Source organism: Colletotrichum phormii (genome assembly GCF_030913505.1).
Source record: "Colletotrichum phormii strain CBS 102054 chromosome Unknown BDP81scaffold_30, whole genome shotgun sequence".
NCBI lineage: Eukaryota > Fungi > Ascomycota > Sordariomycetes > Glomerellales > Glomerellaceae > Colletotrichum > Colletotrichum phormii.
In genome coordinates this window covers 171298-193742 of record NW_026851472.1, presented here as the reverse complement: position 1 = coordinate 193742, position 22445 = coordinate 171298, and the positions used below count along the sequence as shown (strand labels likewise).

Genomic DNA, 22445 nt, shown 5'->3' with positions numbered 1-22445 from the left:
TTCATTGGTACGCTCCGCCAAGACTCATCTATGGCGCGGGAAAGGGAAGGTGATGTTGCTACCGAGGCCACTCCAGTGGTTGAATGGGTGTAAACGGTCTTGGCTTAGGGCTGGAGAGGGGTTGGATGGACAATTGGGTTTGCCAACGAGAGCAAAGGCCGAGGATTGCCGCATGTGCACATCATAACTCTGGTCCTATAGAGCAGACGACGATACTGTTCAGTCCAGTCATGAAGTTTGACTCTGCCCATCGAGCTGAACATGCGGTTTCTCTCTCATCTCCTCTTACGCTTCATCTCCTCTAGCCAAAGCCGCGTCTTGCTACCCACAGTCCAGACACGGGTTCCTAGCTGGTTGCTGACAGATGGGCCGCATGGAAGAGTCCGGTCAAACACTTTAGTTGCAGCTCTCTGCCGTGGCACTAGTCCCCCGGCGACCTTCCCAAACGATAAGAGCCGTCGCAGTGGCCCATGAGCTTAATGTCGCGACACCCACGTCCTCCCCTGTTTGGTTGGTTCCGGGGCGAGGCTATGCCCGGTTCAGCCAGACACCCCGGGGGATTTTTGTCTGCAGTTCTTGGAACGGCCCCATCCAAAGGTCCTTTTGGATGATGGATCAGTTTCTGGTTCTTGAGATGGACCAGTCGGACAGGAGATTCGTATCGGACTGCCTACGATCCACTGGATACCGCCGAAGTTGTGCAGACTTGAAGGACTGGAGCGGGAGTGGTTGGGACTTTGGGGGAATGTGGGAGCGGAAGCCCGCCAGATACCCCAAAGCCCGGAAGGCTTTTCTCTTAGTCAACGGTGCCAGACTCCTGGGCAATGGCAACGGGCACGGCTTCTTACTCCAGAGGTGACACTTGACATGTGCCCACAGGATTATATGGGGTTCAAGAGACCAAAAGGAAAGGTGGTATTCCCATCGCGACCGCCCACGGCGCCCAGACTACGGGCAATGAGTTATACGGTCTTGGCTTCATGTCCTAACGATTTGGTCTCTTCAAAAGTGCCCCCGTCTCCCTCGTTTTCGTCCAGAGCCAAGACTCGGTTGCAAGCATGCTCCAAGCTTCGCCTCATTGCTTCTCTTCTTGACTTAGGTTGCTAGTATTCGCCAGTAGTGCCGCCGAGGCAACTCTTCAAAAGTTCGCCTTGTTCAATATTGAACCCCGCGACATGATGGACCAAAGCCCGCACTCAGCACATCCACCAGTGGTCTCGGTGTCGCGTGTCAAGTTTCTGCACTTCACGGGGGCAACGACTGCACAGACGAGATGGACCCCGACTCAACGGGAACCTGAAGACTGAGAGCCTGAGAGGTCGGGCGACCCCAGGCCTGCCCCAGATGGTGTGGGTTGCCAGATTGTCAGTGGCCTGAGCAGAGGTGGGCGCACCACTCACAGCATGTGCGACGCGGGATGTCGCATGCAATCAGCACGGCAATGTCACACGAACCAGCCCTCCCACCAATTCTTCACGCTTCAACCAACCGACGGCTGACTGGACTCCCGATAAGAAGAATGGCGAATGGAAGCCTGCCTGAGTTGCCTCACTCGTGTCTGCTAGTGCTCAAGAGGGAGTACGCCCAGAAATAGAGGCGTTATTGACGAGAGATCTTACGCTATCATGGTCACTGACTTCACCCTTCTTGGCCGCTGAACATCGTAGCCTCTTAGGTCCAGTCCAGGGCGGGATGAAGCCCGTAAGTCGCTCGCCCCAGACCACCATTTAGACATGAAGTCGTCCTGATAACGGGTTGGCAGGCTTGACCGATGATCATATTGCGTTCTCATGGTCATGGTCTACACAGTTCTTTCTCTTGTGCTCAAGAGCTATAGCGTACAGTAGATACCTCCACCTTGACACTTTTAATGAACTCACAACTTCATACCGTTGGTCTACGCCATCGATTTCTGAAATCGAATGTCGCGAGGCAACATCGAAATCCAGATTAATTGCAAGCCACACAGAACGAGAGGGTGTAGGAGCGGTATCTTCCATTGGGACGAACGCCTGTACGGCGATGGAGTCGTAGGTGACGGGTAGGACGGGTGAGAATGCGAGGATAAGTCCCCACGGTCCCCTAGTTAGCACGACGCAGGTGACGTCCGGGGGGGCTTGAACGAGGGCCAGAGGGCCCTGGAAACTCTCCGCGCGCCCCCGAACGCCAGTTTCTCATAACGTGCGAGCCATGTCGCTTCGCGGTAAGACTCGAGTGCGGCGAGGTTTATCAGGGCGTCTGTTTCTGTCGCCGCACAGCTTTGCCCAGCAAATGCCCAGTCTTGCCGAGCTTTTGCCTAGCTGGAAGGCTGGAAGGCTAGCAGAGGCTCGCGGCGGCAAAGGCTTAACGCTTGAAAGGCGCTCCATGAGAACAGTGAGAGCGTTGAGTCAAGGCGACGCCGCGACGGGATGGGCGCAATGGCGCAGCGGCCTTCAGGCTCCAAGAACAGACGGCAGCGCCGAGAGCAGAGCCGAGAGACACGGAGAGAACGGCCGAAAGGGCTGGCAAAGCTTGTTGTCGACATCACGTTACATTTGTACGAGCGATCAGCGAAGAGCGCGGCGACTGAGACCCTACCTACGCTACATAGTAAGTGCCCCTCGCAGCCTAGGGTCAATCTCGATTCATCATTGATAGACGACCACCTTCACTCTGATGGTTGACTCTTATGGTGTCTGTGGTCAAACTTACAATTCATCAGAAGAGAGGCAAATCTCATCATCAGCTACAACAAGGAATACAGATTCCAGAATCAGGTGAGAGGATGCAGTACCTGGCCACCGGAAACCAACCTACCAGAGAAGTATCGTTTGTCAGTCGAGTTGGACCGACTTGGCAGCGGCCAACCGATCAACCGACTTGGTGCGCACCGGTGGATGCTTTGGGTTGCTTGGCAAGGAACTTCTGAAGGGTTCCTACTTCTTGTTATTCAGAACCAGACACGCCAACACAGGAAGCGAGGAGCCGAACGGGATGAAGACGGACATTGGCATTCCGTAGGGTTCGAGTGAGCACCTCAGCGTCGTGCAATAATAGGCACTCTCCTCCGACCTCCGTTTGACTGCCCGGCGTTCGCCATCCTCCTACAGTTGTTGGTGAAGCTGTCAAATTCTGTTAGCAAATATTTTCCTCTGGTGGGACGCTAGTCGATGGTGTCATTCGCAATGGTCCGAGAAACAACGTGAACACTGAGGAGGAGGAGACCCTCTTGAGTCTTCAAAATTCAGTTCATTGTCCCCAGAACGGAGCGGTCAGGGACTTGGGGAGCGCAAGGTTAGCTAGACGCCGTTGTTTGGGTAAATAAACGTCAACTCCACAAACCTCCGGGCAATCTCCATCCCAACTCCAGGTTGGCCCTCATGGGTGGCCCATGACTAGTGAGCGCGATGGAGAGTCTCCAGAGGGCACCGAGTGGTCTAGCCACCACCCTGGAGAGATTGGGGGCCAGGAATGTGGGCGAGAAAGAGACAAGAGTACGTAAGCATGCCAGATTATGAGATAGCCAGGCTGTCTTAGCAAAGACTATGACTAGAGCTGCTTAGATAATTCGTCAATCGCGAAATCCCGGCCTGAATGCCGATGCGTCCCGACGCGCTGATTTACTTAGGCTTGAGTCTCGACTCTTGACAGGCTCTTGCCGTCAGATGAGGCGCTCGCGGCGGTCGAATGCGTGCCGATCATTGTGAACAGGAGAAACAATTATCGATAGGTGGTTAACAAGTCAGTCATGTCGATGGAACGCTCTCAACTCTCTACTGTTCTAGAAACCGAAGAACACAGACTCGGGGTTTCGGTACCGGATCGGTCTCTTCCCCTCATCTTACCCCACGAAGACGTCTTCTGGGTGGCTAATGTATTGCCCCTCCGCCGGGGTATTAGATGCTCTACGAGTGATTTGAAAGCTATTCGTGACTTCGACAACTGACGTCGCGAGAGAACAACGCCTCGTCCAACTACACCTCGTGCAGGGCTTACCTCTATTCGGAAGCTTCATTTCCATTGTCTGACCAGCTTCTTAATCGAATTGCCTGATCCTGTCAAGTAAGGCTGCATATGCACGTTCGCCTCCAAGCCGCCGACCACATACGCCCCGCCAAGATTCCCAAGCCGACTTGGAGATGCCGAATTGAGTCACCGTCGCCCGGAACACCTTGAAATCACCAAGCCTCCTCCTGAAAATAGGAAAACTAGCTCGCTATCTTGCTTCCTCGAGTCGATACTCCGTCGCTTCAAGTTCTGTATGAGGCCGTATCGCTCCCCGATCCGCATCAGTACTCTGACGACCCCCTTCAGCCGGTCAACTTCGTCGTTCGCTCGCCGTGGATCCCTGCATCCCGGACAACGCATTTACACTCCCGCTAGCTATTCGGCCTCGTCTAGATACCTGGCAACCATGGTTCAGGTCACGCAACTCAAGATCGCCGTCCTGGACGACTACCAGGGCCTCTCGGAACCCCACTTCAGTAAGCTGGATAAGTCGTTGTTCAATGTCACCCAGTTCAAGGACACCCTGCTGCCCTACAATCATCCCGAGACCCCTGAATACGCCAAGGATGCATTGGTCTCGAGGCTGGAGCCTTTCGATGTCCTATGTAATGATGCCCCATTCTCATACATAGAATGGCAATATCCCCGTTGCCTTCATGGTGTTTCACACGGTTCATAACCCAGGCTAACACGAATGACAAGGTACCATGAGGGAACGCACCCCGTTTCCCAAAGAACTCATCGGAAGACTGCCTAACCTCAAGCTTCTTCTCTCCACGGGTCTGCGTAACAACGGCCTCGACCTCCCCGCCTTCAAGGACCGTGGCATCCCCGTCGCTGGTACCGTGGACAAGGCGACAGTCAAGCAGGCTGGCACGAATAGCACAACTCAGCATTGCGTGACTCTCATCCTTTCGCTGGCACGAAACATTGCTGCCGACGACCTGGCTGTCAAGTCTGGTTTATGGCAGACGGACGTTGCCATAGGCATGACTGGCAAGACGTTTGGTGTTGTTGGACTCGGCCGTCTCGGAGTCTCGACGGCAAAGATCATGCACTTGGCGTTTGGTATGAATGTCATCGCTTGGAGCACGAATCTGACACAGGAAGCTGCCAATGAGAAAGCCAAGGCTGAGGGCTTGCCGGTGGGCACGTTCAAGGCTGTCAGCAGAGAGGAGCTCTTCAGCACTGCTGACGTTCTCAGCGTCCACATTGTACTGTCAGACCGATCTCGGGGACTGATCAATGCGGATGACCTCTCCAAGATGAAGAAGTCGGCGTTGTTCATCAACACTTCCCGCGGTCCCCTCGTAGTAGAGAAGGATCTCCTAGACGTTTTGAAGAAGGGCGGGATCAGGGGCTGTGCCTTGGACGTGTTCAACCTCGAGCCGTTGCCTGTGGACAGTAAGTGGCGGTCGACCGAATGGGGTCGTGATGGTCGCAGCAGGGTGCTTCTGACACCTCACATGGGTTACGTCGAGGAGAGTACCTTGAACGCGTGGTATGAGCAACAGGCGGGTAACATCAGAAGGTGGCAGGCAGGCGATGCTCTTGACAATGTTCTGGCTTGAATACGAAACTTGTCATAGTTCTTCTTCGTAACGCGATGAACAAGCCTCAATCACCAAAAGGTCAAACCAAACTTAATGTTTCGACAGGCACTGAAACAGACAAAGGGCTGGGCTCTTGCAACCTGCTGTGAGGATGATGTCCTGGGTTTGATGGACCGCTACTAATTCCAATTGCTATCCTGTCTACTAGTACATGTAAGAAACCTAAACTCGTATAAGACTTGATGTTCTTGGTGTGCACCTCATTACTCCGCCAACACTTTGCGATGAAACAGATGGTCGATGCTACATAGGATGTCTACACCTCACACACCTGGGGAGAGCCATTCGGAATTGATGTAATTTGAATCGGCGTCCTTCTGCCTAGCTAATGCAACACGAACGCCAACCTAAAGGGCACAAGTACGGATACAAGATATGGGAGATGGTGGCCTCCATCCGGATGTTTCTGGAGGTCAAGAGAGAAGCCGAATGCGACTCGAGCACGGGAGGTCAGCGACGGTTCGCGACAAAATTATCAATCACCATGAACTTGAGGTCCTTTCTGCGCCCCGGGCCCAAAAAGCACACGTAAACGTAACCTGAGCTACCCGCTAGGCCTCAGATGTCTCGAAGGATTTCCCATGGATTAAAGGCTCGTGCGATAATGTCCTCGAGCCAATCAGACCAAGCCCGTGGATGTTTCTATGGCATTGACTTCATGTGGGTGGAGAATAACGGTAGGGAACCCGAGACAGGCCATCCAATGATCTACTCCCGTCGGAGGATTTTCGTATTCAATACGACGAACTAACCAAAGGCTTGTTTTCTCTCAACCACAATAAAGCTAGGTTGTTCTGCTCACCCTTTTGCTATAGGATTTTCAGGACGGAACTACATCCCGTCGTCGGAACGCGAGACCGAGCTTACATCCTATCGAAGACGCAGCACGCCCACAGCATGCGAGTCGCGCCAACCTGTGAGCACCGTCTCAAGCTTCACCAACGCGACAGAAAAGTGCCCTGAATAGCCTTGGACAAACCTTTACAATCGTCTATACGTTGTTACTTGGAGGCTTGAACTATTAAAAGACTGGAAACATACACTGGTGACTATGGCCGGCGAAGAGATCGACGTTTGCTCGGGCTCCTCCTCGACAACCACCCGCGCCGGAGGCTGCTACTGCGGGTCATGTCGAAAAAATAAGAGGCGATCGCACAAGAAGTCTAGAAACGGCTGTCAGAATTGCAAGAGACGCAAAGTCAAGGTCCGCCCAACTACACCCATCATACCAAAGTCGCCCCGGAAACCTCGCCCTGATCTTCATTCGAGCTGACCTTCTTGCTCTACAGTGCGATGAGATCCACCCCGAGTGCGCCAACTGCTTAAGATTCTCAATGAGATGCGACTATCTCTCTACATCCACAGAAAGACAGACGTCTACACCCTCGGGGGACGACGAACGTCATGGAAAAGGGAAACGAAAACGACAACACGAAGAAAGGGAACCTGCCATAGACCTACCTACCCCGACAGCCTCCGATTTGGACATGGAATCAGAATCCGGTCAGACTACTACGCCATCAAGTCACATCGATCCCCTTTTACGCAATGCCTGTCTTCTCGATATCAAGAGCCTCGAACTCCTACACTACTACATGTGTCATACATCGACAACACTAGGAGACCCCCAAATCTTCCGGGATGTAGTTCCGCCCCTTGGCTTCAAGTACGACTGCGTGATGCGAATGGTTCTATCAATCACCGCCCGCCACCTCGCCCGAACAAAACCCGACCAAAGGGGATATTATCACCGCCTAGCAGAAGACTATGCAGCAGCAGCATCTCCAGAATTGACCGCCATGCTTGCAAAACTCAGCGAAGAGAATTCGCAGGCACTATACTACGCCACAGTCCTAATCAGTCTGTCTTCCTTTGCTAGAGACCCGTCACCAGGCAATATCTTGCTTGACGCCGAGGAGGACCAAGTTTCGTGGTGGTCGTTGATGAGGGGGGTGAAGATCGTGATCAGTACAATAGGGATACAAAATATTAGGAAAGAGGCATCGCAAGCTTTACTCTGTGGTAGTTCGACATGGAACGAATCGAAACTCTCAGTTCTTAGCGTTCCACCGCTTGTACTGCACTGGGAGAAGCCCCTAGCCGAGATCGAAGAGCTCGTGGATGAGACGTGTGCCGTCGAAGAAAGCATTCATCGACCTGCTTTAACCCACTTGAAAGAATGTTACCGCAAGCTATTCATGCCTGTAGGACCAGAAGTCGACGACGAACAAATCCCTTCCATCATTTACGGCTGGCTGTATGTGCTCAAAGATGACTTTGTGCAGTCTATAGAGAGAAGGGAAGCCGTGCCACTGGTTCTTCTCGGGTATTATGCTGTTCTGCAGCAGCAATTGGAACATCACTGGTTCATGGAGGGATGGTCTCTTCAGGTCGTCAATGGCGTTTACGCGATACTTGGGGATAGTCACCGACATTTTCTTACATGGCCACTGGAGCAGGTGGGATCTATTTGGTCAGGACTATGAACGATCCATGGGCACTTACATATAGTAACGAAGACCGTCCAAGCCTTGTCATGTTCCTATCCGCCGTAAAGAATCACTTGATAGAAGATCCTTGCCCTCGACGTGCTGTCCGGCGAGAGTAAGGTTAAACGTGAATAATGGTATGGAAATTCCCTGATCGTTGGACACGAGTTTCTACCACCTATTTGGTTGCTGTTTCCGGTCTCAAGGTAACCTTGTCCTTCGCAAACCACGAGATAGCATTGGTAATGACCGGCCAGCCCATCTTGATACGGCCCAGTTCAGTTTTGTTGCGATTCTTTCTCTTGACTTTGATCACGTCACGACCCTGCCCGACTGACTGATAAACTTTCGAGTCCATGTCCTCCTTCAACAGCAGTTCCTTCAGGGACTTGCACTGATGGAAGAATTGAATTGCGTTCACCCCGGGCAATTCCCGAAGACGATGGGAAGCCCGAAGTTTTTTGATCCTTTTCTGAAAGGCTTCACCCACCAGTCCCCGTGGTGGATAGACCCAGGGAACCTCAGTCAAAGCCAGCTTCTCCAAATGACTGTAACGTCTGAAGATTAGAATGAGACTCTACATGTATGGCACGTCATTAGTATTAGACACTAGTTGTCTGCAGACCACTGTCTGCCTTGATGTAGGCAGCAAGTGTGCATGAGAAACAAAGGAGGTAACATTAATGGAAAGGACATGCTGATAGAGATAGTGGTGAGGCACGCTCGCAAACTTACCGAAACCCTAGTGAACTTCAACTCGCCGTCAATGAGCAGGTAGTTGATAGATGGAAAAAGCTCCACGACTTCCTCCATATCCTTACAAGTCCAATGTGCCTTGTAGAGCTCCAGCGTTGCGAGAATTTGCAACTTCGGGGCGATGACTCTGAGGCCGGCAGTGTGCATAGGCGAGCCGTCGATATTGAGGCTTAAATAACGAAGGTTTGGGAATGTCTGAGGGATGAAATTGATGGTGACCGATGACGGATACGTCAAAGATCGGACAGATTGCAGGCGTGCCTTCTGCTTGACAAGCTCTGCCCGGAAGTGGGCAACCATGGACTTGTTACCGCATTGGAAGGTAATGCGGACTTCCTCCGGTGTCATTTTGCGTAGGACCTTGACGAGAAGTGCTGCTGTGGCTCTCGAACATGGTTTAATGGATGGATTGTAGTGATCTCGCCATTTCTTGGGAGGCCACTCGGGGCCTCGGGTACACAGAGACAGGTAGCTTGAGAGATGTCAGAACATAGAGCCATATCAAAGGAAGGAAGACTGAAGCCAGTGTAGGGGATAATCGGGTTTGGACCTACCGTATGGAACCCAGAATCAACGCGTTTTCATTGATGGCTTGGAGTTGCGCGTGGATCTTGTCCTCATTGATCGTTCGTCGGACAGTCTTGAAGAGGAAAGAGATAGTAAAAACACGGAGGAGCTTGCAGACCCGTGAAATTGCTTTGAGAGTGTTTCGATTCTCGAAGTAGACGCCTCTTCGGCTTTTGGAAAGCATTGCAAATTTGATGACTTCGATGAGCAGCTCTGGAGGCAAGGTAACGAGGCAAACGCGAAAGGAGGGGGGAGAGACAACCGCTTCGGTTGCGGTATCGCCGCTTTCTTCGGCAATATCCATCACGGGCTTGGGTTCTTCTTGGATAGACGGCTTGAGGAAGTTGGAGGTCGAAGGTGGTGGGTTGAGTGGAAGTTGCCTCGAGAAGGGCGGACTCAAGGAAGTGTCGCGGGGAAAATGATTGGGAACTGGGCTTGCAAGATCTGGCAATTGAGCTAAAGTTTTGAGGGAAGCAAGTGTGTTGGGCCACTTTGACGAAGGAAGCGAGAAGAAGGTGCGGCTCCTATTCGAAGTCGAGGAAGAATTAAGGTAGATGCAAGAAGCGACCACTTTTGGAGGGTATTATCCAAGGCAAGTGGGAGAAGCGAAATACCTTAGGCATAGCAGGCATTCAGCGTCAGGCAAGTTACCATAGCCTTCCAACACCTAAGGTAAGATACCTAGAATCAAAGGGCAAAGGCTACATACCTTAGCCTGTTTTACCTCGAACTACCTTTGTCTGAGTACTTCTAGGACACCTCAGCTACCCTGGGTGCTTGATAGCTCCGTGATACAACTAGAAACAAACAAGGGAGTTGACAGATATCTATGGTCCCCTTAATGAAGGTAGTGAGAGTGATGAAAGGGGAAGGAGTGGTCCAGAACCTGTATATCGACGTTGCTGCCAGGGTCGTTTAGGCAGTGTTTTGGGCACAGTGGTCATGGTGGAAGCTTTGAGGTTCAGAAGGCGGAGAGGACTAGATGGACTTTTTGTGTGGGAGCAGACCGGTGATGATGGGAGCCACGACGTTCTTCATGCTAAGGCTGAAGTTTTTGGCTCTGTATATTCCTTTCGAAGTAGCAATTGTCTCTACAGGTGCCTAGATTTGATTAATGTTTGCTGATCAAGGTATCGTTTGTCTCTCTTGCGTGATCTACCAGTAGGAATCCCTTCAAGCACCTCAGTATATCAGTCCTCAAACAACTGGAAAGCTTCTCTCATTTCCTCCATCAGCTTTCACAACTCATCATAAGTGCAACGTATACTTTCCATCTGCGGTGCCTGCTGGCCTTCATCCTGGCCGCTTTGAAGCCCCTCAAATTCCCCTGAAGTTCTCGCACCATGCTCGTCTGACAGATTCCAGTACACCACGAAGCCTCTCTGGTTCTTGTTCCAGGGCACTTTTATGCTGTCAATAATTATGACAACTCGACGCCAATCCTCATTTCGTGGCCAACCCACATGGTTGATGAGTCGCGAGATATGGAAGGCATCATCAGCGGGTCCCCATGACGCCATCTTCTTCGCGTTAGCGTCTAGGGCATACTTAATAAATTTAAGCTCGAGATGCATTTTGAAAGGAAGCTAGGTAGAAAAAAAGGTAGTTGTTTAGAGCGAAAATTGATGTTCTAGGTAAGAAAGAAACCAGGGGCCTTGTTGGTGCTGTGCAGCATTGACTCGGGCGTCGTATGATATACACTCTCCGTCTGAACAACTACCTAGAGCGATTGTCACGCCTTCCTGGGTGAATCAACTTCTTCAACTATCACGCAAGCATGGTGCATCAGACAGCTTGCTGAACTGTTGATGTCGATAGGAGGGCCAAGTAACCCTGCCATTGAGCTTCAAGCTGGGTGCCAACCCGCTGCTGGAGCGGGATCGTCATGTCGCGTTAAACGAGGCGCGAGATTGTCGCGACAACGACGTGATTAATTTAACTTTCACTGACATCTCCATTCTTCACGCGAGCGATCTCTCTCTATAATCATCAGCATATCAGAAATATCAAAAAACACTCAGAGCGCGCATTCGGAATAGGAACAGCACAGTCGCCCCCAGTAACAATAACAAGCCAATCCTCATCGTTCCACCCTCGACGAGTTGTCCAAAGAAACCTCTGCCCATGTCCATCGGAATGGAATCAACCTTACCTTGCCCACACTGCGGGCTCAGCCGACATAACACCATTCGTTGGCACCTGTGCGCATTGCACACTTTTCACATCGCCTGCTTGAAGGCAAGAGATCGTGTGCTAGAGCACAAAGCCAGCCAGCGGCGCCTCCAAGACCCTCTCGCGAAAGAGACTGAAGTGAGGAGGGCGGTCGTTCAGGCGGAGGCCACGATCGAAGCCATTAAGAGGACCCTCCGAGAAGTTGTGGTTGCCACAGATGATCTTTGTGATGAGGGAGATTATTTGTTACAGGAAATCAGTCGCGCCAGGGACGACGTTTTCGATGACGATCTTGCGGTGCTTCGGGCCAAGGAGGAAGTGATCGAACTTGCGAGCATAACCATGGACTTGGCGGTGTCTGAAGAAGGAACAGAACACCAGTCGGAGAAAACGATCGACAGGCGCCTTCAAGAAGTCCGAGATTTCTTCAGATGGTCACAGAAGACGACTGGGAACTTTTACGGCAACGTGATCTTTGGATGCCCCAGACGCCAGGCCATGAAGAGATCTCGGCCACCCGGGGAAGGGAACGAGCAAGTGAAGTGGGCGCGATGTGGGAAGAAGAAGGGAAACGGTCGTCAGGGCAAGCAACGGGTGGAACCCAGCGGAGTTGCAGGAGAAAAGGCTAAAAGTCAAGGAGAAGCAGTCGTCAAGGGCGAAGTGGTCGAAGATGAAATCATGTTGGCCCCTTTATCAACAGCAACCGTCGCAAATCACAATGCTTTGTCGACAGAGACATCGGCGCGGGCGTGTGATGTCGATTCCTCTACATTGCAAGCACCACCGTCAAGAGGCGAAACGCTAGGTCAATCGGGGGCCATGGAGGAATCTCACGCCTCTGAATCAGCGGCAGTGACTGGATTGGCTTCCACAACCTCAGCCAGTGCTACTCAGCCTGGTTTCCATGAAACTTCCGAGAAGAACGGCAAACGTCCGAGAGGAAGGCCCAGAAAGGCCCCCAAAATCATACCCGAGGCAAATACTGAAGGCCCAGCACAACAGCACGACCATCTACAGTATACTCAGTCGTGGTAGCGAATCTTTCGGATGCTTCGCGAGTTGGTGTCAAGCAGGTCAAGGGCCGAAAGATCATATCTGGAAAGGCCAAGACGTCGCCGAAAGATCGTATCACAAAGCGAGGTAGCAAGTGGAAGACTTGTATAGTAGAAAGTGGCTTGATTCCTCTAAGTGGAAGATCCGTATGAGGGTCATATCTATATACCGTACAAGACGGGTAATCGGCTTGTGGAAAGCGGTATCGTACGGCAGTAACCGGCAGCGCCACGTGTGGCGCTGCGACAGATCGCAACGGCACCATCATGTCATATTTCACGAAAGTCGCCGGCTAGTGGCTTCTTAGATTGCTTGTCATAGATGGATGACTAGCGGAAGCTGAATATAGAGCGATCGGAAGTTTGCTGTCTCAAAAGGGGCGGACTCGAGGAAGTGTGCAGAGAGCGGAAAATATGAAGAATTGTGGCGGAGGCTTGACAATCTAAGGGCCGGCAAAACCTCGCAGCAAGCAGGTTGGCAATGGAAGTCTATGGAAGGAAATTGAGGAAGGAAAGTATGGGAAAGTGACGGGAGGCTCCTTCTTCAGGGCAAAAAAGGCAAACGAAGGCAGGAACCGCCTTGGGAAGGTACCTATCTTACTTTCCCGCGACAGGTGGGAGGTGAGCTGGCAGGCACATTCGGTGTGTCCTGTCCTCACCTTGCATTAACTCACCCTGATCTGCTTTGCTTTGCTTTGCTTTGGGTACTTGAATATCAACAAAGAGAGGCATTTTCCATACTGTTGGTATTCCTTTCACAGGGAATTTGGTTCGAACCGTAGGGTCCTGGGGGTGACGAAGTATCAATATCTCTGTATTGATTGATTCTGCGTAAGGAGTAATAGAAGGGAGATTTCAACCGGAGGTTGGGTGGGTAGTCGACGTCTAAGTGTACCCCCTCGAGGTGGCCCATGCTCTGCCCCTACTCGCGGCCGAATTCGACTTCCAATCCGACACATACACCTATGGTCTCCTCAAAGGATCTGAGGTAATTAGAATGATGGAGAAGGGAAAGAAGTGAGCCAAACATGAATAAAGAACTAGTCATAAGCTCGGGATATGTCTCTTGCTCTGAAAGGTCCAGCAGTTAGACATGACAATCACAGGAGTCCAGATACACAGTTGATTCACGTGAAAATTCAAGATCATGAGACGTCTTTGCCAAATCAAATACCAATTTCAACTAAACTCCGTTACGCATTGTACCCTTGTGCCTTGTGCCTTGTGCCTTATGCCCATGGTACCCCAAGTACCCCTAGTACCCCTTTGCACTTTGCACTCTGCACTTCACTTGCCCTTGTTACCCGGTATCGCACAGCATTGTCGCCTCTAGTAGGCCAACTATCAGGTGCTTGGGCAGGCAAACGTAGAAAGAACGGTGTGTCGCAAATGTCAAGCTCATTCCAATGTTCGAAAAATCCCTACGGCTTCACTTGGCCAAAGCTGTCAAGCCAGGCCGGCTCCAGCGGATCATCCATGACTTTGACGTCGACGATTTGCTCTTGCTCTTGCCCTTGCTTATTCTTGACCATTGCCTTGACGGGCACAAAGCAATGCCCCTCAAAGGTTCTGTCCATAAGATACAGAATATCTAGCTTAGGGAGCCGGAGATTCTGCCATATTCCCCATGCCTGGTCTGTTCTTCGGGACCTGGCATTGTGAAAACCAATGGCGGGTAGGAGCTTCGTAGCGATCGTCGAAGCCCGACGATGAGCTGGCACAATCGGATCCAGCGACAAGGAAGAGCGGCATCGCTCATCACTGAGTGCAAGGACCTTGAGGTTGGTCATAGGTCTCAGGAGTCTCGTCGCTTCCTGCAAAACCGATCAGCAGGGTGTTCACGTTGTTTGTAGCAAGGACGGGGAGATGATAAGAGGATAAAAAATTCACTCACCTTCAGATCCCAATTCGGGAGTGTCGGTGGACCACCAAAGGCCATGGTCCCGCCAATAGTCAAGTGCGTCGTGTGAGGGAACATGCTCGCAACCTCTTGGAAGTCATTGTAATCCCATCTCATTTTGCAAATCTGGACGTATACGAGTAGGGGCCCAAGTGAATTCACGACCTCGCTCAGACCCTTGATAGAATTCAGTGGTTTGTTCAGTGGCGCCTCAAAGCTCAAAGCTCTCAGATGGGGAAAGGCGTCGACGATGAAGCTGAGGTCTGCCGTGGCGGGAAAAGTCAGGGCCGTGACATGTGTGAGACTCCATTGGCCAGGCTCTCTTTTCAGAAGCCGAATAAACGGCTTAATGAGAGACACTGTTGCCTTGAATCGAAAGTCCAGTCGAAGCTCCTCGAGAGAGGGCAGTGCGATGAGCATCCGGGCAAGCTCCGTCGCATTTGACGGTCTACCATTGAACTTGACGTTTGGGATCCGTGGAAAGTTGGAGGGGGTTCGCGAGGCCGGGGGACTTTCTGTGTAGATGCTGAGTGTCCTAACAGGAAGTCATTGTCAGTCAAGAGACCCATGCCAGGTAGGTAGATACCAGACAAACCGAATGGCGCGAAGGATGGATCGATTCCGTCGAACCTCCCTCACACGATCAGGGAGGTCCTTTTCAGCGCAGGATATTTGAGCGACTCGGAAAAGCATGCCAACACTCAGTCGTCTCATGAGTCGGCAAGTCATCGAGATCGGGAGGAGCGAGATGTTGTTATCGTCCATATGGTGCAGAACTTCCAAGATGAGCTCATTGGGCATCTGTTGAAGCGGGAATCTGTCGCCGCTGTCAGTGGTGACAGTGGTGAGGGTCTGACCAGGACCAAAGGACATGGCGCTCATCTTGTCGGCGGTCGCTAGAGGTAGACGAATGGCAAAGACAATTGTGTATGAGGAAAATATTTGCAAGACCGAACGTGTGTGGGTGAGGGTGAGTTGGGAAAGTGAGTGAGGGTGCAAGGGAAAGGTGAGGCAGAGGCAGTCTTGTGTGAGCGGATTAAATATTTGCAGGACTCGACGCGTGTTGAGAGGTAGAAAGGAGCACTCAGCCATGACCTGGTCGTACCTTCTATAGTCGGTCGTGTGATTTTATTCCATCTAAGGATGTGTATTCAGTCACCCATGTATTCAGTTTGACGATGAAGTATACGCTCTGGACTCTGGGCTTTGAACTCTGGACTCTAGACTATGGGCTCTAGAGACAGCGACACTAGCTCTTGCGTTTATTACTGGCTCTCATCTTTCTCGCCCCTTCTATTTTCGTCTTTCTACGATATTTCAAGTAGGCTCTCTTCATCTAGGGACTTTCTTTCCAATCTTCTTGAAAGTGGTGAGGATTTGATTGATAAAGTGTTGTCGTGGGCAAGAGTGTTTAGGTGTTTGTCTCGCCCTTTAAGATTTCCCTCGCTCTCTTGATGTTTCGAATCACTAGTACCATGCTATGCCACTGATGTAAACTGATGTTGCTCATAACTCAAGAATTAACAGCACTTGAGCCCAGTCCATTGATAACCCCCTTTGAGGTAGCACAGCCAACCTAGCCAGGCTACCAGCGTCTTCGAGCCACTTCTGCCACTTCCAACGTGAGCAATTTGCCTGCAAAACTACTCCTCGGTCTCGTCTAAACTATCGGAATGGCTTTCCGGCATCTTGGCGTGGACATAATCTAGGTACCTATTTGTTGAAAGCTACGTGTAGAGACACAGTAGGCGTCGTCTCAATTGCGGGATCCACCGCTAGATGTTGAGTCACGGCCGGACACTTGAAGTGCCGGGTGAACTATACTCATGATGATGACCCGGTACTCTCCGGCTGAACAGTGGCGATGATTCTCGATTATAAATAGCTCGAAAGGCGCTTCAAGTTCTAGCAGGATCGCCATCGTTTCTTCATCATTTTGTTAATACTGTAGTAGAAACTCTTGTACAATGGATCTTGTAAACTTGGGGAGTCAGGGAATCGCAGCCCTAGGACTGTATGATCGGTTTGTTCGAGCAATCAACTTCATGGTAGTACTATCCTATCATTCCACCGAAGAATTGTACACTGATTTTCAAACGGCAGGCTCCGTACCCCTTCTTCTATCTCTTGCCCACTAGGAGGGTTCATCGGCACATTGAGATGCTAGATCACATGGGCATCACCACTTTCACACCCCCTGACATCCTAAAAACGCCCAGAAAACGCGGATATTTCTCAAATCACCTGCTTTCCCTTAGCCTTTGGGCCTGCTATATGAGAACACAGACGCTTGTCTTCTCCCAGCTAGAGGCCCGTTTGCCAAAGGTTATTACAACGACACTCACCACAATCGTCACCGCACCTCTCAGGCTGGCCTGGATAGATCTAGCCACGTCTCAGGAGGATAAGAGAGAGGGAGACTTCATGATGCCTCTCTTCACCATGGGACGAGCCACCTGGTATTGATACATCGCTACAACGGTTTTATGCGACAACTTCAATCTTGGGGCAGACATGTGTCTCCCTCCGGGCCTCATTTAACGCGTTCATTCCATTCCCACCTGAGGAAGAGTTGCTCAGTGGCGAGACTACGGCGAGTATCTCGTCATGTCTTCGGGTCGCTGCTTTGACCTTCCCGACTGCTATGCTCATATGGATTCTGGAAACAGTAATCTCCACCTGTGCCGCTACCTTTGCACTTTACCGACATGCGGAAGTTGACAGTGGATGGTTGCGTGGTGTCTCGGAAGATATGCGTATGGTGATTCGCTGCACGATTTCGCAGCTTTGTCTGGATCTGGCTGGGGATCATTTCCGCGGATATGTCAGTGTTTTAGGGGTTACTTTCGTTCCAATGATCGCTTGTGTTCTGTTCCGGGCACCTGTATAACTGTGTAAGAGGATGTGTCTTGCGCCAGGACAAGATCTAGTCTACAACCACTACCAACTCTACCTTACTACTAGATATGCCGTCAAACTTATCAATGGACTGAAGGATATCATTCCAGCATTCAAGCACCTGAAAAACGATGTACATTTTATTTTCACCGGCTGTCATGTCGTGCACGAACATGTATGACTGTGTTAACTTAACGCAACTAGACTACATCTTACTCGGCATCCGCATGCCACCATCTAACCTCAACACCGTCCCGTTGAGCATCACGTTCTCGATAGCATGTCGGGCCAGTGCCGCAAACTCCTCAGGCTTGCCCGCACGTACGGGGAACTCCATGGAGCGCTCGAGGCTAGCGCGAACCTTGTCGGACATCATGGAAGTCATCCTTGACTCGAATAGACTCGGGGCGATGGTGACAACGCGGATGCCGAAGCGAGCGAGGTCACGGGTCATGGGTAGGGTCATTGCTGCGACGGCACCTTTACTCGCAGCATAGGCGACCTGGCCCTTTTGGCCGTCAAAGGCTGCGGAGGATGCGACCATGATGACGATGCCGCGCTCGCCGTCGGGTGTTGAGGGCTCGTTCTTTGCCATGAGAGCTAGAGCCTGGCGGGTGAGGTCGATGGTGCCGCGCAGGTTGATGTTGAGGACAAAGTCCCAGGCGTCAAGGCCGAAGGGCTCGCCATGGCGGTCGAGGATCTAGCTCGAGTGTGTTAGACATGCACGAGAGTAATTATTCAGGCTCAAGGGCGGAAGCATACAGATGAAGGGTTCCCAACACCGGCCGCTGGGATGACGCCTCCAACAGGTTTACCGGATTCCTTAACCCAAGCGGCGGTGCCCTGGACAGCGGCCTCGATGCTCTTGGTGTCCAGGACATCGCAGACAAAGAACTTGGCAGATAAGCCCAGCTTGGCCACCAACTCATTGCCACTATCTTCATTCATATCCAGAATGGCGACGTTTCCTCCATTCTTGCATATGTCCTCCACGCAGGCCTGTCCCAGGCCAGACGCGCTGTCATGGGATGAAAGTTAGCGTGGTGGTCATTGGCATGTGATCAGGGATGATGAGCTAGCTGGGACATGGAGAGAAGATGGAGGAGTTGAGATGCGATGCTTACCCGCCAGAGATGATAAAAGTGTGGCCTGCGATCTTCATGACGATGTGTATCTGTGAAAAGTATAAATCAAGTCACATGTGTTGCAGTTGAGAGATCAAAGAAGGTCAAATAGGACGGTGTCGAGGTGAGAGCTTACAGCGGGTACTCCACTAAAGCTCGGCAGCCCGGTGTGGTCCCGGTGAGTGAGGCTCGGTCCAGGTACCCCGTACACCTCCACTCATTCTGGAATGTCAAGCCACGATTGGCGGGGTCACCTGAGGCAGTACGTACTGTCGGAAGCAAACTGCGACCAATGGAAGCACAACCCGGGCCGTTTGATAAGGCTCCGAGACACGTACTCTGGCAAGCCACACTCGTGGCACGTACGTGGGTGGGCTTGTTGACGTTGGCGCTCGAGCCTCCATCCCATGTCGCAGACTCAGCGGAGCTCAGCGGAGGCCCGGCCCAGTTGTCTGGTGGTGGTGTGCCGTCATTGCAGCATGGAACACAGCAAGAGAACTGGGCAGCACCTCTGCCAGCGCACTTCGCTGCACCAAGCCAACCAACGCAATCAGCACAAGGCAAAGAGCGCAACGCACCTCAGCGTAGCATCCGACGTCAACTTTCCTTTCCCTTGCCCAACTCGAAACAACAAACCCGATCTGACGCCTTTTGTTCCTCGTTGCGACCTCAACGTCGTTGCCATTCCCAGAGGCCGCCGATTCTTTTTTTTTTTCCTTTTCTTTATTCCTAGCATTTTTGCTTTTTGCGAATCGAAACTTGCGCTTGAACGCGTTATCGGCCCCCCGAACTAGAACTGTCACCGTCTTTTGCTTACAAACTGCACGACTTTCCCTCCTCCCGCCATTCAGCTTCCCCCCCAGCCTTATCGCTGGTGCGCCGCTGTCGCCCGACTTTTCCAACCGATACAACACATCGCGCTGCAGTAAACACATTCCGCACCGCCACGATGACGAGACCGCGTCGTTCCAGCGCCGCGAGCGAGGAGAGCAACGGCACCGCCGGCGAGCAGGTGAGGCTCCACCTAAATGCGCTCTGATCTGATAACGAGGGGGAATATGATATGGGATAGGGTGCTGACGGTGTGCGCAGGAGCTGGGTAGCATGTACGACTACCTGGCAAAGATTATCTTGCTGGGACCGAGCGGGACGGGCAAGTGAGTGGCATCAACCCTCCCGGAGGGGAGCACGCGACCATCTCCGGTACATGCACATAGCTGACATGGCGCTTCTTCGCGATATCAGATCCTGTCTGCTTCACCGCTTCGTCAAGAACGAGTGGAGAGTCCTGTCGTCGCAGACTATCGGCGTCGAGTTCGCAAGCAAGATTATCAAGGTCGGCACCGGATCACGGCGGAAACGGATAAAGCTTCAGGTATGCCCGCAAGGCTCTCGACAAGACAGCCGAGTAGGAGGATGATGATGATGCTGACTGCAGAAACACCAGCTTTGGGATACGGCCGGCACCGAACGATTCCGCTCCGTCTCGCGATCATATTATCGAGGCGCCGCCGGCGCTATCCTCGTCTACGATGTCACGAATCACAGCAGTTTCCGCGGTCTACAGCCCTTCCTCAACGATGCCCGCGCACTAGCATCGCCGAATCTATCCTGCCTCTTGGTGGGCAACAAGCTCGATCTCGCGTCCGAGCCTCTTATTGATACAAGCCTCCCCCCGCCAACACCGAGCAGCGTCGGCTCCATGTCGTACTTCGCAAACGGCTCCGTCGGATCAACGGGAACAAGTCTGCCGTCGCTCGGCACGCAGCAAAAGGCCACAGAGGCGCCGGAAGGTCGGGAAGTCAGTAATGCGGATGCGAACAGATGGGCAGGGACGGTCGGGATCCCCGTGGTGATGGAATCGAGTGCGTTCAACGGCGAAAACGTCGACGAGATCTTTGCAAGGCTTGCTAGAATGATCCTTACCAAGATCGAGCTGGGCGACATTGACCCGGACGACCCGATGAGCGGCATCCAGTATGGAGACGGATATGGAGGAGGATGGAATGCGGGAGCCAGCGACGGCGCGAGCATCAAGAGTTCCATGACTGGCGCGACTTTAGATGAAGCGGCGGGAGGTGTTAGCAGAAGAAGAGGCCGACGAAACACGCGCAGCGGCGCAAACTGGGGGCTGAGAGACTGGGAAGAGGTATTTACGTTGTCGAACCGACGAAGAGGTGGCAACTGCTGCTGAGGGTTCGGTGGCGTGTGTGCCGGAGAAAGAGACGAAACTTGGATTCTTGCTGCTTGGTATCTTTGGGCGTGGAGTTTTGCGAGGAGTCTTACTTTCCAAGGGATGGGCCCATCAAAGGGCTGGGACACTTTTGGACTCGAGGGTCCGAGATTAGCGTTGGTATCTGATTTTGGTTGACGACGGAGGAGCCACGTTCGCTTCACGGGTCGAAGTTGGGAGCTGGCGTTACGGGATAGATACCTCGTTTCCAGGTCGGGGCTGGTCGTACACATACACGCTTCGTTTTCTGAGCTACATACATTAATGACACCTTTTGGTATAGTTATGCACACGAGGCGATTGGTGTTCGCGACGGTGACGTGACGCTTTGCGGGCGCCTGGACGGGCTTGACCGTGAGCGGAACATGGAACTGCTTGCATGATCTGATTTGTATTTGGAAGGACAATCTTAACACTCTTGTGACGGAGGTTTGGCTTCCTGAATGGTTGGAAAATGCAATATTTGAAGTCTGATATTGGCCGTGACTTGACGGGCCTGATGAACGGCGGGAATGCATCCGTCCCACTGGAAGCCCACCTTGAGAAAGCAGGATGAGAAGGACGGCACACTTGAAACGGCGAGTTGCAGAGTCGCAATCCATTTGTAACACGGCCGAGAATGCCAGTGCTTCGAAATCAATAAATCTGCAAGACAGTAACTAAGATACTGGCAACGTGGAGTCTACCGGTCGTCATGAGGCTATCCTCGGGCCTTTGAGCATCGGAGAATGATGCGGCGATTTTCACGTTCTATCCCCAATAGAGAAGACGGAGGGCTTCCCTCCGCGAACGAACCCCACCGAGGTGAGCAGGGGTCTGCAAGATGGAATTGGGGGAGGCTTTTGGGGTAAGAGGGCGGTTCTCCACTTGAGGGTGGTGATTTATATCCCCGATGGTGAGAGTTGACGATACTTATGGGAACTGAGACAAAGACCTTCGAATGGGATGAGTTGCCGATTTGCCATGGTGAGTTGTAAGAGGATACCGGCGTGATGGGAACGGTCTCTCGCCAAGGATATGTACTGCGCCGTCGGTAGGCTTGAACCAGCCCAACTCGGCGAGGAACGCCATCGCCATCGTAGAAGCACGTTCTCATAATTGAACCATCTGAACAGAAGCATGAGGTAAAGGGTCACCTCACTCAGGCCCCTTGGTCCTGCAGCCATGTGCGTGGCTTCCTCCGAATGCAGCCCGCCGGCAGGTTGACTTTATCCAGCAAGGGATGTAACCACACCGGGGCAGCACACACTTTAAACAACGTCTCATTCCAAGTGAACAGATAGTCCGTTGGAGAAAAGAGGCGTCCCTCATTCTCCGCGCGTGCCTGGCTTGTACCGGAAGGGGAATAAGTGAGAGCAGAGGGAGTGGGAGGTGTGGGAGAGCTGGCTTCCAAGGAAATCCTGTGGAAAAAAATGTATCCTGGATCATGGATCGGGCATGGAGGGAATGGAGATGCATCTCGGCGGATGTCGTCCCGTCGTTCAGACTGAGCCAAGTAGCACGAGATTGGAGCAGCTCCTCATCCCGGGAATTGAACATGTAGATCGAGCATCAGGGATCCTTTGGCTTGAGAAGCTCTGCGCCGTTCCCGAGGTGAGGCGAGCTATACGAATTGGAGGAAGCTCAATTACAAAGAGCAGACGTATGAGATGAG

General features: G+C 52.2%; 7 protein-coding genes across 7 annotated transcripts; 4 read left to right on the top strand and 3 right to left on the bottom strand.

Moving 5' to 3' along the window:
• Positions 1 to 4393: 4393 nt before the first annotated feature.
• On the top strand, positions 4394 to 5558 carry BDP81DRAFT_332534 (D-isomer specific 2-hydroxyacid dehydrogenase; the record flags this gene model as incomplete). The annotated part of the gene is made up of 2 exons (XM_060585601.1): positions 4394 to 4592; positions 4690 to 5558. The coding sequence occupies 2 exons, from the start codon at positions 4394 to 4396 to the stop codon at positions 5556 to 5558; spliced, it is 1068 nt and encodes a 355-aa protein (XP_060439228.1).
• Positions 5559 to 6946: 1388 nt separating this feature from the next.
• On the top strand, positions 6947 to 8153 carry BDP81DRAFT_439841 (uncharacterized protein). The gene has a single exon (XM_060591443.1). The coding sequence runs from the start codon at positions 7088 to 7090 to the stop codon at positions 8084 to 8086; it is 999 nt and encodes a 332-aa protein (XP_060439227.1). The 5' UTR covers positions 6947 to 7087; the 3' UTR covers positions 8087 to 8153.
• A 114-nt stretch (positions 8154 to 8267) lies between these two features.
• Positions 8268 to 10986, bottom strand: BDP81DRAFT_505441 (uncharacterized protein; the record flags this gene model as incomplete). Its single annotated transcript, XM_060595643.1, has 7 exons — positions 8268 to 8666; positions 8825 to 9317; positions 9400 to 9936; positions 10027 to 10079; positions 10122 to 10127; positions 10181 to 10209; positions 10680 to 10986. 7 exons carry the CDS (start codon positions 10984 to 10986, stop codon positions 8268 to 8270), a joined length of 1824 nt encoding a protein of 607 aa, XP_060439226.1.
• Positions 10987 to 11536: 550 nt separating this feature from the next.
• On the top strand, positions 11537 to 12619 carry BDP81DRAFT_454635 (uncharacterized protein; the record flags this gene model as incomplete). Its single annotated transcript, XM_060592971.1, has 1 exon — positions 11537 to 12619. The coding sequence occupies one exon, from the start codon at positions 11537 to 11539 to the stop codon at positions 12617 to 12619; it is 1083 nt and encodes a 360-aa protein (XP_060439225.1).
• Positions 12620 to 14057: 1438 nt separating this feature from the next.
• BDP81DRAFT_454634 (uncharacterized protein) lies at positions 14058 to 15418 on the bottom strand (the record flags this gene model as incomplete). The annotated part of the gene is made up of 3 exons (XM_060592970.1): positions 14058 to 14450; positions 14531 to 15071; positions 15132 to 15418. The coding sequence occupies 3 exons, from the start codon at positions 15416 to 15418 to the stop codon at positions 14058 to 14060; spliced, it is 1221 nt and encodes a 406-aa protein (XP_060439224.1).
• A 1822-nt stretch (positions 15419 to 17240) lies between these two features.
• BDP81DRAFT_384796 (short-chain dehydrogenase) lies at positions 17241 to 18683 on the bottom strand. Its single transcript, XM_060586959.1, has 3 exons — positions 18559 to 18683; positions 18197 to 18452; positions 17241 to 18134 (listed from the first exon to the last, which is right to left on the bottom strand). Exons 1-3 carry the CDS (start codon positions 18594 to 18596, stop codon positions 17640 to 17642), a joined length of 789 nt encoding a protein of 262 aa, XP_060439223.1. The 5' UTR covers positions 18597 to 18683; the 3' UTR covers positions 17241 to 17639.
• An 824-nt stretch (positions 18684 to 19507) lies between these two features.
• Positions 19508 to 20752, top strand: BDP81DRAFT_332520 (ras family protein; the record flags this gene model as incomplete). Its single annotated transcript, XM_060585600.1, has 4 exons — positions 19508 to 19570; positions 19651 to 19715; positions 19804 to 19933; positions 20006 to 20752. 4 exons carry the CDS (start codon positions 19508 to 19510, stop codon positions 20750 to 20752), a joined length of 1005 nt encoding a protein of 334 aa, XP_060439222.1.
• Between the last annotated feature and the right edge of the window lie 1693 nt (positions 20753 to 22445).

What these genes read in the sequence shown, in the direction of transcription:
- BDP81DRAFT_439841 (XM_060591443.1), top strand. Translation starts at nt 7,088, where the DNA reads ATGGAATCAGAATCCGGTCAGACTACTACGCCATCAAGTCACATCGAT.
- BDP81DRAFT_384796 (XM_060586959.1), bottom strand. Translation starts at nt 18,596, where the DNA reads ATGAAGATCGCAGGCCACACTTTTATCATCTCTGGCGG. An exon ending in ACTTTTATCATCTCTGGCGG is followed by an intron (nt 18,453 to 18,558) that starts GTAAGCATCGCA and finishes ATCCCATGACAG; the next exon opens with CGCGTCTGGCCTGGGACAGG. An exon ending in GTGTTGGGAACCCTTCATCT is followed by an intron (nt 18,135 to 18,196) that starts GTATGCTTCCGC and finishes CACTCGAGCTAG; the next exon opens with ATCCTCGACCGCCATGGCGA.